The sequence below is a fragment of the Plectropomus leopardus genome, chromosome 13 (genome assembly GCF_026936395.1).
Source record: "Plectropomus leopardus strain MGB_pleo_1.0 chromosome 13, ASM2693639v1, whole genome shotgun sequence".
Lineage (NCBI taxonomy): Eukaryota > Metazoa > Chordata > Actinopteri > Perciformes > Serranidae > Plectropomus > Plectropomus leopardus.
In genome coordinates this window covers 25,405,154-25,424,541 of record NC_142188.1, presented here as the reverse complement: position 1 = coordinate 25,424,541, position 19,388 = coordinate 25,405,154, and the positions used below count along the sequence as shown (strand labels likewise).

The 19,388-nt window shown below is 42.1% G+C and overlaps 1 protein-coding gene across 3 annotated transcripts in view; it reads right to left on the bottom strand.

The window, feature by feature from the left end:
• Positions 1-19,388, bottom strand: part of ate1 (arginyltransferase 1) — a 66,357-nt gene that overhangs the window by 9,056 nt on the left and 37,913 nt on the right. For all 3 annotated transcript variants that reach the window (XM_088086338.1, XM_088086337.1, XM_088086336.1), the window contains 2 exons: positions 19,041-19,140; positions 1,168-1,288 (listed from right to left, as the gene is read on the bottom strand). In XM_088086338.1, coding sequence (XP_087942464.1) covers positions 1,168-1,288; positions 19,041-19,140 — 221 coding nt within the window. The remainder of the gene's footprint in view (positions 1-1,167; positions 1,289-19,040; positions 19,141-19,388) is intronic.

Genomic DNA, 19,388 nt, shown 5'->3' with positions numbered 1-19,388 from the left:
ATTTAACACCAATTTTACAATAACCGATATAAAACAAAACAAACTAAAAAAAACAAAAATCAAGGGGTTATGGACAATTTTGTAAAAAATGTTTAGTGTAATTTAAAACATTATTTTTGTTGGTTCCACTACTCTGATCTGCCTGAAGTTAATGCAAGCCTTTGGTAAACTATGAAAAAAATAGAGCTATATAGAGATTTATGTTACCTGTTATTTGAGATTTAATAATAATTAAGGCCTTATTTTTAGATGAATGAATTCAATGCCTTTAAAGACTTCTTAAGGATCCTCGGGAACTCTGGTCCCAGTCCACTTGATAAACAACATTTTATCCATTCACATCTCCTCTTACTGTCCAGCAGTGGCTCTGTTTGGTGATGCAGATTAATGAGGAACAGTATTACTCTGTGTACAGGCACTTGCAATACAAAATGTATATGTACGTGTACACGTTTAAACCCATGCAATTATACCGACAATCTTCGGTCATCTCCTATAATATATCCTGTAACACAGTCAGTGTAAATGAGAAGCAAGGTATTCTGCTCAGCGAACAGAGCCATATGATACAAACGGTTTCGTTTATGTGGGAGCTGCAGGAATTTTACTGCAGACTCACCTAAACCACCCAGAACACAAAAATGCAGAATAAACCCAGCAGAGTGAGAGTATATTGGACTCTCTGGGTATGCATCTATGCAGAAACTCTCTCAAAACTCTCCTTTCAAACTCACTTACACTCTATCAAACACTCTCCCTGGCCCCCATCTCTCAGTCGGCCAGTCCATGCGATGGGCGTCTGCCAGTCTACCTTCTGCACGCGGTTTATTATTGCTAATATCACTATTCATCTAATGGCAACATGGTCCTTTCATAATGACAGCGCTGGCTCTGCCGAAGGATCAAGGGTAACGAAGACTGTGTGATCAGAGCTGTTTACCCCTGCTCAGTGACTGCACGCTGCCTTGAAGCAAAGCCCGCAGTTTTCAATACACCATCACAGTGAAACCGGATCAGATGTTAACACAAGGTTCATGGGTTCATCCAGAACAGCATGTTTGGAGAACTGGAGGATCCAAACTCTCAGTGGCAGGTCAGTATTTAAGAAAAGTGCTGTTTTCTCCAGTTTTATTAGAAGAATAATGTTAGCAGTGTGCGTAGATGTACCTGCATCAGGATCCTGGTTGAAACGAGCATAGCGGGAGTTCTCCAGGTGGGGTAGGCATTGATCTATTGGTACCCAGGCATAGGTTTCTGGGCACAGGAGGTCTGAAGGCCGGTACTGCCCCTGGGGAAAGAAAAGGGGACAGAAAGAGAGAGAGGGTTATACCTCCTAACCTGATAGCAAGATAGTTTAATATACAGCAACACCCGAGAAGCCTTCAATGGAAAAAGTTTGGAAAAGGGTAGGCACAAAACGAAACAAAAAAAATTGTCAGCTCTGCGATAGTCTGGCCACCTGCCCAGGGTGTACCCTACTTCTCGCCCAATGACAGCTGGGATAGGCTCCAGCCCAACCTTAAGAGGACAAACGGTTACAGAAAATGAAAGAATGAATGAATGAAGTTTTGAGAAATAATTTGCAGGTGATTGGATGAACAAGCTGTCTATTAATGTCGTTGCAAGAAGAAAAGCGAACGCATGTTTTCCGCTGAGAAAACCATTCAGTGCCGTTCAGTGAAAAATTACTCTCCAGTTCTGATACAACTCACAGATATAACTGATGTTATATAGTGTTTCCCATATAATTAGATTCAATATGTGGTCAGTAAACTTTCTGTTGCTGCTACACAGGTTAAACCCCATGCTGGACCATGTTTCCATGCAGCCGGTTTAGAAGGTATGCTGGAAAAATGATGCACAGCACTGTTCTGAGAAATACAGCTTTACATAAATGCAGTATATGGTTAATTTAAACAAAGTCATTGCGCTTGGAGGTCTATTAATATATAGCGTTGCTAGAATCCAGCTGCTGTGCAAGGTAACACACTTCCTGCTGAAAAAGCCATGTTTTCCATTGCTTTTTTGAGCATATTAATTTTTCTGACATTTTTTGACTTATTAATTAATCTTATGTGATATGTAGCTTTTATTCCACAGTTTTGTTGTGTGGTTAAATGTTGTCTTGTATTTTTGTGTTAATAAACCTTTATGTGAAGCAGTGTACATGCTGGGACAAAAGACAAACAGATACACGGATGATAAAATAATAACTTATCACAGCACAACACCATTTTCACACAATGCTAGTGATCCTTCCGGGTTAAAGGTTTGACAAGTTGTAAACTGACCTCAGGGTCAGAATCGGGGTTGAGATCTGGATCAAGCTCTGCTCTGTTAAACTTCTTTGTTTGAGTCATGCTTCGTGGTGTCAGGAGTGTTATGTTGTCCGCGATGCTGAGCAGGAAATGTAAACACGCCAGCATATTGTAATGTGTGCTTGTGAAATGGGTACAAGTATGTATTTGACCTAACATTTTGGATGGAAAGTAAACCAAGCTGAACGAAAACAGCTGCGGGGCAAAGAAAAAAAAAATACTGAGGGGTTGAATGAACAGAAAAAGGAGGTGAAAGAGACTCCATTATCAGAGACCTGTGTTCTATCACACGGCACCAAACAAACACAAACTGCCGAGATAGCTCTGTAAACAAGCAGGCGCCTGCAACAAACCCCGCTGCAACATCTCAACACACACATAATAATATTTATCCTTTTTGAGACGTTAAACTGTAGGACAAAGACTCCAAAATTTCTCGTACACTCTTTTTATACACAGCTGAGGTCAAAAAGTGCTGGACAATTAAGCTCAAAACAAAAAGGAAAAAAACGCAGATGTCATTGCAAACTCAAAATAAGTAAGACAAAAGAAATACCATCCCTGGCGCTTTGACCGCAACCCATCTGTCAGTGGGCCTATATGGAAAATATGCTGCCTGTTTTTACACGCGGGATAGGATGCCATGAGAATGAACTTCACTGCTTTACAGCTCTGAGAAATGAAAAACAGAAGAATTGGTGGTGAGGTTTTCCCCTCCCAATCTGTTGCCGCTCTTTTGCTCTGTGTCACATTTTAGTGAAGGGATGCAAACGAAAGACCTAAATGTATTACTAAATTCATTCAGTCATACAGGCCAAAACTGAGGTACATGCTACAAGGGCAAAAAGGCTGTCCAGAGTGAAGCAGAAGACATGCTTTAAGTGCTTCTGCTAACAGATGGATGGTAGTGGAATGCTACGCATCTGTAGCTGCAACGGACTCACACATTGATTGGATGCTCTCCGTGTCCCAACAACCTACAGCCTTCGACAACTGTCAGCGCAGTCAGTTTGACACTCTCACACTCTGCCTCACCTCTATAGACTCCTTCAACACTGCAGCGGGACACACCTCTTATATGCAGAGTACACACACCTGCTCAGTGGTGGAGACCGGAGGTGGGACCAGGTCATTGATTTGCAGGCTATACCTAAGTGTCATGTCTTTGCACTCAGGTCTCAAATCAGGACAGCCAAGTCCCATCAAGTCAAGTCCAGAGTCAAGGCTGGCCTGTCCCACATTAACTCTTTAGATAAGACTGACAGGTTTCAAGTCCTAGGCTTTGAGTTTTGAGTCCTAAACAAGTCATTACGCGCTCTTCACCAAATGTAATGCCATTAAACAGCAGAGTAATATATTAAATTCACAAATGACTTTTAAAACTTGTATTTACTTGTTAAAACAAGTTTCTTGGAAATTGTTACGTCTGGAATTTTTGAAACACATTTTGCATACTGATATTTGTTTTCTTAGCTGAACAAAACTATCTTTGGAATAACTTTTCCAATTTTAGTTCTTCATGGGCTTCTACTGTGGCATGAAGGAATACTGTTGGTTTGATTAAAACAAAGAGGATCTTGGGAATAAAGTTTTGACTGAAATGCTTTAATGTTAGTTGATTCAGGAAATAAAAAGAAATTAAGTGATTGGTGGCAAAATTTTTGAAATAACATACTTTTTATTTGTTGGGCTTGAGGTAAGGTATCAAGTATCAAGTATGTTAAAAAGACACTAATGTTACAGTTCAAGTCATGTTACAAGAATTTTTTAAAATGATAATTTATTTATTTTTATTTTGCCGAGTCTCAAAATTTTTTACTTGAGTCCACACCTCCGGTTGAGACAAAGTGAGACGCACACACTTCCCACTATAGGTCTCTGCACTCTCACTGCACCTCAACTCAACCTTAATGCTTTAGAGCAGGCATGTCAAACTGGTCCACAGGGGGGCCGGTGTGGCTGCAGGTTTTTGTGCCAACCAACCAAGAGCACACAGTTTGACCAATCAACTGTCTGAAGACGGAGATCAGTTGATTAAATGATAATTGACATGCCTGCTTTAGAGGGAGGACTGAAGAGCAGAGAGAGGCCCTATTAGAGTAACCAGCCTTTAAAGAGAAGGAGTGAGCGAGATAGAAGAAGAATGAAAACAGGACACATCTTACGGTATGCTATTGTTCGATGAAGAAAATCATTTATGATTCTTTGTGTTTGCACTTTGTTTTAGTGTTTGCATTTGTGAGAGAAATAAAGCGAAATCCCTGATTTCTGAAGGCATCTGTTTTGTGTCTATAGTCCAAAATGATATATCCAACATAAGTGTGGTCATGGCACAGGCACTGTTCCTCAATTCTCCCCCTGAAAAGAAGAAAAAAATGTAGGGACGGACAGAGTGTGAGGGGACACAGCTATTAGTGGTCTGGACTGAGGAGAGAGTAAAGACGAAAGAAGAAGGGGAAGAAAAGCTTGGTTTGCCACAACCTATCTGTCAGCTTCTTTTCTTTATTGGACTCAAAGTGAAGACTGAGCTCACCACTGACTTTCTTTATCTTCCCTCTTATTTCTTCCTTCCCCAGGTCGGGCTTGAAGGCCCTGTAATTCACAGCCACCCCTGCAGCTTCCTTTGGCTCTTCTTCAGCCCAGTGCTTTCTGCTTTTGCGTCAGCTCGCTCGGAATATCCATCTCTTTATCTAACAGTTACTTATAGCAGCAGAGAACGCAGTAATTGTTTCCTGAAACTTTGATACTTTAGAGGGGAGACTGATGTGCAAAGTGTAACAGCCGATCTAATAGCTGGGAGGGATATGGTCAGTTTCTACAAATCTATGTTCCTGAGTGGCTATTAGCTCTGCAAGTGGCGTGAGGAGGCCACAGGAAGTGATAGTAACTACGTGTGAATGGCCACATAGCAATGAGCAATGGGTATTTTTTCTGTGTATACGTGTGTTTTTGAATGCATCCACTCAATTATCCAGCTCTCAGATAAACCCGGGTGAGTCTTTCCAGACGAAGACCATCTTTCTGTTTTGGTCCTCCTCTCTTCGGTGGCTCTGTTCCTCCCTTTCTAAACGCTAAAAGCCTCCCCTCCCAAACCTATCCGTCACCATCCCTCCATCCTTCCCTCCTCTATGTGCTTGCCTGTTCAGACGGATATAGAGGTGATGCTGATGAATGATGACCTCTGAAAGGTTCGTTTAGAGGGACGGGAAGCGAGACGGCGGGATGAAAAAACAAGTGGAGAAAGAAGGAAACATGTACAAACTTCAGCAGATAGACTTGGCCGCCGTCAGAGGTGTGAGAAACGAGAGGGAGATAGGACGGAGGCGGGGAGGGACGGGAGAAAATGAGGTGCAGATGGGTAACAGGATGGTATTTAACGTCACTGAGACACGGACTGAGGCGGGCTGATGGAAGTGATAGGAGCAGTCTGAGTGCCAGGACGAAGGGGCCCAGCACTGAGAGAGGAGTTTGGAAGTCGGGGATGAAAAGGGAGGGCTTGGAAAGAGACAGAAATGGAAGGAAGAGCTGAGTAGACAAAGAGTGAGCTGGCAAAGAAAGAAAAAACAGATGGATCAGAGAAATAAAGACCTGCATTAAATAGTAACCGCATAAAACTTAATTGAAACTGTACATTTACAAGCAGGAGAACACACTCAGTCATTTAAATCTCTTGTTTTGCAGTGTGTTTGTTAATTAATGTGCAAAGGTCACCGTTTATAAGGAAAGCAATCTTCTACAGTGCAGGTTTCCCGATGAACTGAACTTTAACAAGACAGAAGGGAAAATTACTCAACCTCATTTGAATAGCAAGCTGCCCCAGAGTAAACAATTACATACCCTCAATCATCAAAAGCAAATAAACATATCTCTGCACGGCCTGACATGCTGTTACACAATACACTGAGGATCTATTATCAGTCCGAGCCTCTCTGTGACACAGCATCACTCATTCTTTTCAGGCCACACAAACTTTACACACACACACACACACACACACACACACACACACACACACACACACACACACACACACACACACACACACACACACACACACAGATAGCAGGGGCCCGGCTGTCAGAGCCAACTTTATTACCAACTCAACGACTCAAACGCACAACTGTCACCTTGTTCCTCTCCTTCACTGCTCACCCATTTCTGTCTTTTTTTCTCACACACCTCAAGATAGGGAGTGATGCCCTGGGCTCATACCTGGGATTTATATGGAAAGCAATTAATCAGACACATAAATGGAGTGCTTCGCTACAGCAGAGGAATCCTCGTGAAAACCTACACCGCTTTTGCCTTCTGCTTCTTTTTATTCCTCCTCGCCTGAGTATGAGTTTGGTATGTGTAGTGCTGAGGCAGCTTTCATCAGGCAAGGATCATCAGCCACAAGTGTCTTTCCACAATAGACACACCAGTAATTTATATTTTGTGTGGATGTATTGTGTCGGAAATGTTTATGCTATTTGCGGATGTATTCTGTGTATGGATTTGCCGATGGGGTTTTTTGTGTGTATGTACTTGTGGATGCATTTTCTTTTTTTTAATTTATTTTAATTTTTTAAAAGAAGTGTCCTGTAAACAGATGTTTCAAATTAGTGTTTTGCAACAAACACCAAACACAGCTCATCTGGTTCTTGTCCAAAAATATACAATTCTAATGCCACTGTGATGTCTACATTAAATAAACTCAACTAAACTAAAACTAAACATATCCAGGTATTTAAAAATGGTGGAAAGGAAAAAAACACGAATTAATATAAATGTTTAAAAAAGCTAAATACCACCTAAATCATTTATTTAAACTGTTAAAAATAACATCTTGTCAGGCAGGTCTTTATCAGCAGATGATAATGTCAAGATACTGTTGTCACAGAAACAAAATCTAATATATTATATATAATATATTATATTATATATGTGGACATAGGCTCAAAGTCATTTAAAGGTATACCACGAAAAAAAATAATCCCTTTAAATCATCACTTAGTAACTCAAAGGGTGTGGTGGTGTATTTATCTGCAGAGACTCGGAGAAATTTAATAAACAGGTAGTTACCAGGTGCCAGATCATATGCAGCACAAATCCAGGAGGAAGCTACTGAGGAAGCTAAGAAAAACACCAAAATACAGAAATATAGCAAATGGACAGAGCTGCATTTGGCTTTCACTTTTGCTGGCGATACCATTTACAAACAACAGCCCAAAAATTCATGCAGTGTACCTTTAATGTCAAATATTTCTGTTTCAGCTTCTAAAATGTGGGAATTTGCTGCTTTTTGTGTTTTAGAGAATTGTAAAATGAATCTCTTTTGGTGGTGGACCATTGGTCAGACAACAAAAAGGCGATTTAAAGATTTTAAAGACTATTTGAAATCCTGCTGAGCATTTTTCACTCTATTCTGACAAAAATATAAGGAGCTGAGGCAAGCAGAATTAGCATCACTTTAAATCACTAACTTGATGTCTCATATATCATTATTCTTACCCTTTGTTCTCAAATCCTTTTTTCGTTTTCTCTGCATTCGACAGCTTTTATGTCTTCTATTATTGCTACCAATGTCATTAAGTGCACCAATATGAGATACTATCACATCTTGTATTAGAGGGAGATTTTTTGAGGATGAGATCATTCATTGCTTTGCTGTCGCACAGCGGTGTCATGGTTCAAAGTGATCCTCTTTCAGGTTCGGTGGAGGAAAGACCAGAAGACATTAGGTGGACATGGTGTCCCAGTAAGTGGGTTTCCCTGCCTCCATGTGCATTACTTTACACCCACATCTGCTGCTGATTTCCTGCTCATATCTCCAGTTGAGGTTTTCGCCCACTCTACCCCTACCTGAGGTGTAACTTATGTGTGTGTGTGTGTGTGTTTGTGTGTGTGTGTGTGTGTGTGCGTACGTGCGTGCGTGCGTGCCTGTGAGTCAGACACTGTGCAGAATGACTGAACGCAGCCTCAATGAGCCTATTCTTGTTAACAGTATCACAGCAGCTCAAATCTCTGCAGGAGAGAGCATTAAGTTTTACAGTAATCTGCTGGTCAACTGAACACCTACTTCAGTATGAGACAGAGCGGCTCCGAGAGAGTAATGTTAGGCTGGCCGCAGAATAGATGAGGTCACTAATGTTAGACCTGTTCTGGCAAAAGATATCCAAAAATAACAAGCAGTACAAAAGGAGTCTGTATAATAATATAGGAGGTTGAACACCAACATATTATGTCAGGATTAGGCATTTATCAGGCGCTCTCAGCAGAACAAGGACATTTGACCCAAACTGGCAAATACGGTCACCATGTCACATTTGTGGTCTCCGCCTTGCAGTACGTTATTCAGCCGGTTGTCACTCAGTCCGAGCCTTAACACGGAGGTATACAAAGAAGCCTAGTGTGACCTAGAGCCGAGCAGAGCTACTCTAGGCCGGCCCGGGCCAACGCTCTGACCCAGGGTCACGTTCAGCCAATCCAAGTCAAAAAACAATAAACACAGGCCCTGATCCCAACATCCGTACTCTCTCTCAAACATGCAGCTCTCACAATACACCCCCTCTTTTGCCCTAAAACTGTTGAAACACACACATTCTGCCCAGACGAGGGGCCTCTAGCTGCTGATGGACACACGTAAACAGCGCCGCTCACACAAACACATGCAGCTAGACAAATAAGACCAAAAGCGAGGCATGCTGGACAGAGGGACAGCGCCAATGAAAGACGTGTCCAAACAAGCCGTGTCTTAAGACTGGTGGTCCTCAGAGACTTTCACTAGTCTGTGACAATATGTACATATACATCTGTGTGTGAGTGCTTCTAACATGTCTGGGGTCTGCGTTTGGGGAGATTTATGCTAACTGCTGCTGTTTAAACACTCCGGGCCCACCAAGGCCTTTTCACCCTACTCAACACATTACCACAGGACGACCTTCAAATAAAGCATCCAGGCTGGTAAGTTTCCCTCCCTTGGGCCCCTGGACAACCCGCACAATCCCCTTCACCCAACCCCACTCTGTCCCAGCACTCCCTCGCCTGGCTATGCGTCACGGCTCCACGGATGACAGGTTAATGAGGAGAAAATATTTTTACAGGATCGCATTTCGACGGAGCCCTGAGAACCAATGGCAGCGCTTTTATGGGCATCAGCTCGCAGACTGGGCACTTTTATCTCTTTATCTCCTCTGGTCTTTATGGGCAAGGCGAGCTGTTACGCCTGTCTGACACAGACCGCAGCTTACTGACTCGCAGTCCCTAATCTTGAGTCTTAAAACCCAACCTCAAACTTCTAACTTGCAAGACCGAACCCGAGGCCCTCCACCCACGCTAACTGCTTTATGAGACCTGCTTATTCTGTCCAGTAGCGCTTATCAAAAGATCTGAACCTGCGCTCTCTTGCCAAAAAGAAACAAGGCGTTTCAGACAAAGCGGCGCAGCTGCAGCAGGTTTGAAAATAAATTGTGGTGAAGTTAATAGCAAGGTAAACACCTCAGGCTGGCAGGTAGAGGGCTCTGGATCTGCTCAGTATGACACCATCTCCAAACTCTCATTTTTGCCCCTGTGACCTTCACACCTTCCCCTTCGCTCCTACCCCCCAACTAACTCCGTCCTTCCACACACAGCATCGTCTGACCCGACCTCTTGAACTCTGCTCCCTCAGACCCTCACCCTGTCAGCGCTCCTCATAGGGGGTGCCAGGCAGTGGCTTCCCTCCAGACTGCGCTGTAGCCTGTTAATGATTTGTTAAAAACACAACCGTGGCAGGACACAAGGAAAAAAAAAGAGATGATGAGGCAGAAAAGAGAAATTATCAAAAACTTTAAACAAATGTTTCTGCTGAGAGGTGCACTGTTGGTGGTCTCCTGTCGAGCTAAATCAAACCAAACTGTTTCTGTCAGAAAGGCTCCAACATAAGACGAGGGGGGAGGGGTGCTGGAAGGCAGCAAAAGGGGTACGCTTTAGCTTATAAATTTCACAGAGAGGGCGAAAATGGGCCCGGTTGGGTTTGATCTTATTTTGATGGGCATGGGTTCTGAATTGTTGGAAGGTTATTTGCTACTGGCAGAGAAATACCTTCTAAAAACCAACTGAAGATTGTTTCATCTGAGGAAAAGAAAGCACAAAGAAAGAGCAAGAGAAGAAAGAATATTACAGTAAACACATGAGGCCATCAGCTTTGACATGGAACACTGCATCCACCACAGTAACTTTATACCACCTCTATTTGAGCCGTCATGACTAAATGCATCTTAGCATGCAGATATGACAATTGGAGGAACGGGATCCTCACCACTGCAAAAATACACTCCTGCCTGCAAGCTAGGAAAAATGTGATGCCGTGTTTTTATCTTTGAATGAAATCAGTCAAAAGTTTATTCAGTCTGATCCCTTCTCTTTATATCAATCTTTCATCCCGACCAGCATGGTGGCTGGTTTCTTGAACAGTTACTGAAAGAAGAACAGAAACAAAAAAGAGGGACAGAAAGAGAAAAAGGGGGGTTTGGCTGCTGTGCTGTGCCTGGACCTGTAGGGCCTGTGAAGCGTTAAGTCACAGTTCCACACAAACACTGCTGTTCACTGTTTTCTATAAAACTTATCGTAATCTATCACAGGGTTATCGGCTGGGCTACTATCAAGGATTAATTTAATCCAGGATTAGCTCTGCTGTACCATTAGAAATCAATCTCGGTTTAGTTAACCCAAGTTCATTTACTTAAACAGAATTTTAAATGAGTTTAATCAAAGGGGATAAGTGTTATATCAAAATTAAATAAATAAATAAATAAATACATTATCAGCACGTTGTCGGCCAATAGTAAGTATAAAAGAGGGGTGGAGGAGAGCGTTAACTGTTTAAATGGCTGCTTTTCTGTGACAATAAACGTTGCATTGTTGCTAGCTACCTGAAAAGTTGCAAAATTAATAGCACACATGATAGTTGGGCCAAACTGCTGAGAGACGAAGAGCATGAAAACAAGGAATGTCATCATGAAAGAAGAACAAAAACAGCAATTTAAAAAAAAGGTATGTACTGTACTGATGGGGGCCTCTGTAGGAAACACCCACCTCTAGATGCCTCAGACTCACTCACTGTCACTCTTAATCTGCCCAGATGCACAACAAGTGACACGCAAAATGTGAGGTCACACACGTACACATAACATACTGTCTGAATGGGCCCTTTGAGCGAAAATAACATGCATGCAGGGTCCTGATAGCTGTGGCTTGGAGCTTTTTTAGCATGTCGTAACTTGCAACTGCGTACCAGGAGAGGAGAAGGACTGTTTGAGGGAGAGATTCATTGCATTAATATACACTGCTGGTTATCTATGACAGTGCAATAATTCACAAAGATGAGTTTTGTTTTTCTTTCTGGGCCAACTATCAGAATTTATTTAGGAGAAGGAAAGCATGCAAGAGACCTTTAATATTGATCGAAATTTAAATTTAAAGAGACATCGTTGTGTGCAGCTATGTGTTTACACGTCCTGAGAAAATGTGGTTCCGATGTTCATGCCTGAGCTGGGAGGCAATTTGTCACGTCTAATTGATGTCATGAGAACTAAGCTCATGCAGCAGGTGACAGAAAAGCCTGCAGGCACACAATGATTAAGGCAAACATTAGCATAGCAGCAACGGACATCAAATTCTTTCATCCGTGGTATCTGTACGACGTACTCTTGCACACAGTGGCTGACACCTGGATGGATTCATTTCAGGGACGCTGAATTCAAAAGCCATGTGGTAAACTGCTGGCTGTTGCTAGAGAACTGACCGGCTCTCGGACACTGTTTGTTGTTTGTGGGGCGAGGAGGAGCTGGTTTGAAAAGGGAACGGAGGTGCAGCTGCCGCGAAAAAAGGGCTCTTTAAAAGTCAGTGAAGTACCGCCGGGGAAACGAATAATCCTTTTCATCTTGCCTCCTTTTCTCATTTGGCACACATTTTGTCACTCCTGTTTTTTTCTCTCCATCTGTCCTCTTCCTCCTCCTTTCAGTTATTTTGCTCACTCCTCCTTTCTTCCCCTCTGTGGAAAATTTAATGGTTTCCTGGGCTCAGAACGAGACATTCTTTCACTGCGAACAATAATAACAAGAGTAAAGAGCCACTTCATGTAACTCTCTCACTCCCTGGCTAACTGGATACGACTGGGTATTCTGTCTGTGTGTGTGTGTCTGTAAAGTGCTTGATCTGTTAAAACCAGGTACTACAGATCTGTAAAGCCAAGTGGGTGACCGCCTCGTTTGTTATCGCCAAAGTCTGCTTATTCAATACTCAAAAAAAATAACCGTCACGAACAAGTGCTCACGCATACACACACCTCTGCAAAGAAATGGAAAATCGCTATAACGTGGCATGGATCTTTTACCTCATGTTCTGCCCAAAATAAAAAGTGGAAATGTATCAAATGAAAGCAAATGAAACTCTCGAGTACATTTTGCGAGCTTCTGAAGCTGGATGATGGAGTTATAGGAGGACAAGGGAATAAAAACATGGTGAGAAAAACGTGAGGGTTGAAGCGCGGGGTAAGGAACTTGTTTACTGGTTTAACAGATAAACATGCTAATGCAGACCATGTCTAGAGTTGAACCTCAGGTAATATCAGAAAATGAAGCTGCATCACGTATTAAAAATGTCTCGACGGTGCCAGAATTTTACAGAGCATGCACTGACAGGCTTTTTTTTTCAGGGAAGCCCCGAAAAACGACTGTGCACTTTTGTGACCGAGCTGCAATACGCGTCCAGTGTTTATTCAAAATCGACCACAATCCATCCAAACAAGCTACAAATATGCTGTGTGACATTTCAGGCTAATATCAACAAGCCAAAGTATTTAGCCCTCCAAGCCACAAAGCCTCGGTGACTCTGTCAAAAGTCACGAAAGTGGTTAATGCAGATGACTTTTAGCTTCACATGAGAGACAACGTGGAGAAAAAAGAAGAGTGGCAGAAGGGGCCAAGACCTTTGGTCTCATTTAGCCTCCAACAGCTTCACCTTCTGCTCTCTACAGCTCAACATCAGAGGGCCAGGGAGGGCCAGAGGACCAGGGACAGGAGCCAGGGGCAGGATGTCACGTCTAGCCCTGAACCCACCAGCCAAACCAGCAAGGCTCTGTGGGACGCTCCGTCCCAGCTTTGACAACAAAGGCGAGGGTCTGACACTGGCCAGGCAGCCCCCCTGTTCCTGGCTGGACTCCAAGTCTTCTAGGACCCTTTAAGGCCGCTCTACAGGACCATGTCCAGGCTTTGGCACTGCTAAGACGTTTAAAACCCAGTGCACATGGAGCAGTTCCCCTGAGCATGCAAAGATGTGACCTGGCAGAAAAGAGTTTGCTCCTCAACCCAAAACTCAAGAACTCTTTAAAATGGAAACACAGATAAGAGTAAGTCCACTTTCAGGACTGCAGTCTGACACAGCCAAATCCCTAACATGCATGCAGCAGAGGGATACGAGGGGACAGGACAGACAAAAGAGCAGCTCAGGTAGAGGCTTAAGAAAGTGTTACCTTACTACTAGTTTTAAAAACTCTCCAGTATGACTATGAACACTACACAGAGTCATCATAAAAAGCTTTTCACAATGCTGCTGGTGTCAGTTACATAAACAATGCACTTGTATTGCTCCTCAGGGAATGAGAGTTCTGTATGAACAATCGTGTGAAATTCCTCAGAGAGGAAACTGGTTTTAGAAAGATGTTTTTAGTATTCCTCTCTGCATGTTGAGTTGAGTAAAGCCATCTAAGCTTTTACTGAAATTCAGGTCATGTCCACCATTAACATAGATGAATTACAATCACGATTTAAAAGTACCTTGCACACATAGTTTTCAGGGACTTTCCACGGAAGTATAACAAACTGATTTAATTGAAGGTCATACCCCTTACACCATGCAGTAATATGCTTATATTCAGATTGTATCAAGATATGATTTCACTTGATTTTCACCTCATATTTATATGTGTTTCCAGTGTCCATATTGAAACTCAGTTGAGCACCTGTCAATAACTCTTATGATATGACTTAAAAATGAAATTATATAGGGTACACATCATGATACTTAGTAAATATTTTTGAGAAATGTTTGCCAGTCCATTGTTTTCTTTGTTTTATATGTTAGGGCCAGTCAGGAAGATTTAGATGAAAACAGTGAGGTCGACAAGAATGAAATAGCAAAGACAGTGATCGCCATGTGCCCCAACAGATTTAGCGTCAGGTGAGGGAGAGCCGCTGGTACATCTGTGGTTTAGAAAAGTTGCGCGCAATTTGGTATAACTGTCTGCTTCGTTGCAATATGTGGACTGAAAACACAAATGCGTTTAGACTATTGTTCAATGTGATCACAATGGGTCCCTTACCACCTCTGGAGGTGGCTTGGCTGATTGGATCACAATCTGTCCTTAATGTGTTATGTGTGTGTTTACACCTGTACCTACATATGTTCAAACACTATCCAACTGCAATCTGAACACCCAGAATGCATTTTAATGCATAATATGGAATTGGAGGTATCAGAGTTAGCCTCAGTGATTTTGCTCAGCGAAGTACCTCAGCAATGATTGTATAGCATTTACAAGCTCAAATATACCGCATACATTAGCCCTTTTAACACATTCATATTTATCCAAATATTTCCAAAAAGCTCAGAATTTGAGTGCACAAATCAACACCTGAGAGTGCACAGAAGGCTCAAATGGAGCGGCAGAGACAAATTTTAAAATGTATCATGTAACCTGTTCTCAGAAAGCGATGGGTCGAGGGAGTTCCCTGAAGAGGAGGCAAGAGAAGAGGAGGGGGTAGGTGGGTAAAATGAAGAGAGGGAGTGGTGTTCAAGGGGTTTGAGTGGTGTCCAGCGGGGTTCAAGTGCTAGTGTTTTGGTCTTTAAAGAGGCAAGCAGCAGGACTGAGATCCAGAAACCAGAAAACCTCCAACACAATAACAGTGGAGTTTAGGGGGTTCCCCATCTTAGCGCCTCGAACAATTCCACAGTATGTCTGTGCATTAATGAACTACTTGGGCTCATATGCAAATCAGACAATGGAGCGAGAGACACTGTGCATGTGGTGAGAGTGTGTTGGAGCGCGGGTGTGTTTTCTGTGGGAGTGTGAGAGCCCAAAAGGTGGGAACTGGGCAACCTTCTCACCCTTGTTCTGTGTTCCTCCCCAAGGGTAAAATAGGAAGAAGTGGGGAGGTTTTGAACAAGACGCGGCAATGGCAAACACACAAGAACAGATATGGGGGGCTGGGGGGAGTAAATACCAGCGCAGGAGGGGTTAGATGCTGTGGTAACGGCGTTCTCAGACAAACACTGTGATCAAGATTCAACACACAGACACATAAACAGAGCAAACACACTCACATGCATTCCACACACAGACTCCCAAACTGAGAAAATAGGCAAAGCACTATGCAAAATCCTAAAACAAGATGTAAATGGATAAAAAGATGTGGCACTTTGCCATAATCCCCAACAAGACATCAGTCTCCCATGGACAAGAACAAGCTCTGGGAACATTTGAATGAAATGATAGAGAAATAGAGGAATTAGTAGATGAATGAAGGGATGAATGGTAAATCTTGGCCAAACTAATGGACTTGGAAAGGCTGCTTTCTTTCACCATGCTCCTGAAGCTATAGATCTTTAATAAGAAGTGTTTGGTGTGAATGTGAGCATGTTTGTGTGCAGTGGTGCTGTGTGCATGTGCATGCATATACATGATGCTGTTTGTGTAAAAGTACATCGACTGCAGTAGTGCAAAAGTATGCATATATCTGCGCATGTGTTCAATACACTCCTTGCTGAGTTACAGTTGCCGTCATCAGTGTGACCTTCCTCTCAACCTTTAATGTCTTCAGCAGTCTCGTCTTCTCTTCCTTGCCTGTACCTCCCCTCCATCCCTTTTTTTCCCTCACACTCTCTCTACTTAAATTTCTCCTTGTTTTATCCTGCTTAGCTTGAGGTTTACAGGGGATGAATCAGCCATTTAGGTTTAATAACATTTCCATGTGCATTTGAGTCTATACTGCATTAGTCTTGCATAGCCAGACATATCTTGTGCTGTGCCATGGAGCGAGAAAGCTTTGGCTGAATCCATAATAATTACGCACTAAAGTTTAAAAAAAAGGTGATTTTGGCTCGTAGGTTGTTTGCATTTCTTTAAACTAATCACAATAGTTTTGGTTGGCGCTTAGCCCAGGATGCAGCAACAGTGCTCTTGCAAAACATTGTCAGGAGAGAACATTTGCACATTGCACACTGTCATTAAAATGATAAAATCACTCCTACAGAAAATGCCAAACAAAACATGAAGTGCCCAGAGTGTAGGATTTAAGGGGATATATTGGTGGAAATGGAAAATAATATAACAAGTATATTATCTTCAGTGTGTAATCACCTCAAAATAAGAACGGTTATATTTTCATTAACTTAGAATTAGCTGTTCATATCTACATAGGGAGCGGGTCCTCTTCAGCAGAGATTGCCATGTTGCACCACTATGTGTCTACAGTAGCCATTAACAGACAAACCAAACACTGACTCTTGATAGGTCCATTCACGTTTTAGCGTCAGCCACTATATTTTGCAGCCCCTTCACTGGAAGAGCCTCGGAAAAAAAAGATTTTTTTAAAAACGTGAAACTGCTTTTTTTCTGTGTTTTCACAGGTTTAAATTGCTGGGTGTTTTTGTTTTGGAGAGGAAGAGACCTCTGCAGTAAAAACCACCAACACTTCTGGATTTTAGGTCATCAGAGTAAAAAAGGTAAGTACAGATAAGCAGGGTCTAGGCTAGCAGCAAGTCTCAGACAGTCTCTTACACACTGGACCTTTAAGACATTTTAGTATGTAGGTAGCTATTTTGATTTTGAAAATGTATAAAATAGTCAGCAAATGACTGGCTTTATACCCACAGTCTACACCTTTTTATGCAGACTAATACTGCATTTACATGTTGGTGTTATCTTGATTGCAACAAGAATCTCTGAAAGTTTATCTTTAAGGTAAAGCATCTATTATTAACCCACTGCTGAACCATTTCATCAACTATTTCCTCCTCTATAGTTTGCTTGGTCATTAAACTGAAAAGATGTATGGACAGCAAAATTTCAAACTGTAATACATGCAAAATTAAAGCAGGTGCCAGGATTCATGTGGAAATGAGAGAGATGCACATAGGTAGGCCCCTTTTGAGGCCTTTGCACCTATAATAACAAAAGTAAAGGGAAAAAGAGGGGGGCTGGTCTTCCTCTTCTTTTACAAGCAGGCAGTTGGGACTTTTAGAGCCTCTCAGGAAGATAGAAACCTACATTATGCAAAAGTAATCAGCGGAACAAACCACTTTGGTCTCTAGCCTGAGAGGCAAGGACTGTTTCAAGGAGGAAGAGGACAGATGGAGAGAGGGATATGTAAATATTGCAGGAAAGGAATCAACACGTTCACACTGACACCGCCACATCCTCCTAATGTGCCGATAACAGTTGCACTACTGCTTTACCGCCTGTCCTCTACACATGATAACGATACAGCTCAGGACAGATATCTTGACTCTCTCTCATGAGCAGAGAGATGCTGAAGCGAGGCTCAGTGTGAAACATTAAAACACCAAACAGATAGAACAGAAACATTTGTCTCACGAGAAATGGGCTTGCGCATCAAAATGTTAGTTGTACATCATCTGGGCAATTTGGAGAGCAGGGCAAAAACTTCCACTTTATGTGAAATATGATAAACAAAGCGTGGAAATGCAACATTATTGTGCTTAATGCTGAACATCCATTTGAACTGACATCATTAACAGTTAGCAGAAATTTGAATGTTAATGCAAAGAAGAGGAGAGTAAATTCAGCTGTGTTGCCATCAGGTTGTTGAAGGGACAGAAGTGCATTACATCAGAGCAAACGTTTGCATGCTGTATATGATATTGCATTTACAATGTCAGGAACATGTGTTTGACTCACAGCAGGACCATAAAGTGTTGCAGCAGCCCCCTAGCTGTTGCCAAAAGATTGAAATATTAAATCAGAGCTCTACCTAAATTAAAAATTCCAGTATGTCATTTCGACGGCCTTGGTAAATTCAATCAATATTTGTGAACATGAGCTACTCTCAAAGCCAGTAATCAGAAAAGTAAGTCTCAAACTTGTGATGTCATAGAGTATAAAGTCTGAAGCTGCTCCACAGAAAATAAGTGGGAGAATGATTTTGTGGAGCCACAAAATGTTTGTTTTATTTTTTTATACCCAAATGAGCTTTACTCTGTTGCAGTGTTCTCAGTTCTGAAACAGAAAATGAACCCATATACTCAGACATTCCCCTGGGTGTTCTCTGTGTCATCTCAAACATCTCTCACCATGCATTGTCTATGGAGCAGCTCCAGACTTTATACCCTATGACATCACAAATATGAGCATTTGAGTTTTGGATGTGGCAGAGAGCTGCTAATATTTACTAATATTTTGGACTGTCTTAAACCATAGGAATAACGTGTGATTTTTTTTTTTAATGACCGTAATTCCCCTTTAAATGTAATACAGTACTGGTAGGGTGATATGGAAATGTTTCATCTTAGAAAACATATTTTGATGAAAGTATGAAATGTGTGAAACAAAATTCAATTTGATCTTTGATTTGGTTGTTGTGCCAGCATGAAACTCTTCTGAGCTTTTCATATGTAGATCGTGTTTATATAAAAGTAAAAATGAGAAACATGTTGCACATGTCAATGTGAGACAAAGCATACCTTGTACCGCATCTTGGGACAGGAGTGAATGTAAAAGCCCAGGTAGTAGTAGGACAGCTTGGGGGACTGTTTCTGCAGCTGCCTGGTGAAAGCGATCTCCCTGTGGCAGGAAAACACACAGGCACACCTTTTCAGAGGCAAGAAGAGGCTCAGGCTTTCAGAAACAGCACATATGCATGCAGCTTGGTGTTGCTGCTTCTTAAAATGATGGCTCACTCCTGCACCACTATCTCTTTTTTTCAGCTGATCCTGGGTTGGAGGTGCTGCACTGCAGTGTTTCCAAATTCAGATGATACATAAGAATGTTTGCAATTTACAGCGTGACATTTAGATGCCAATAAATGTCAA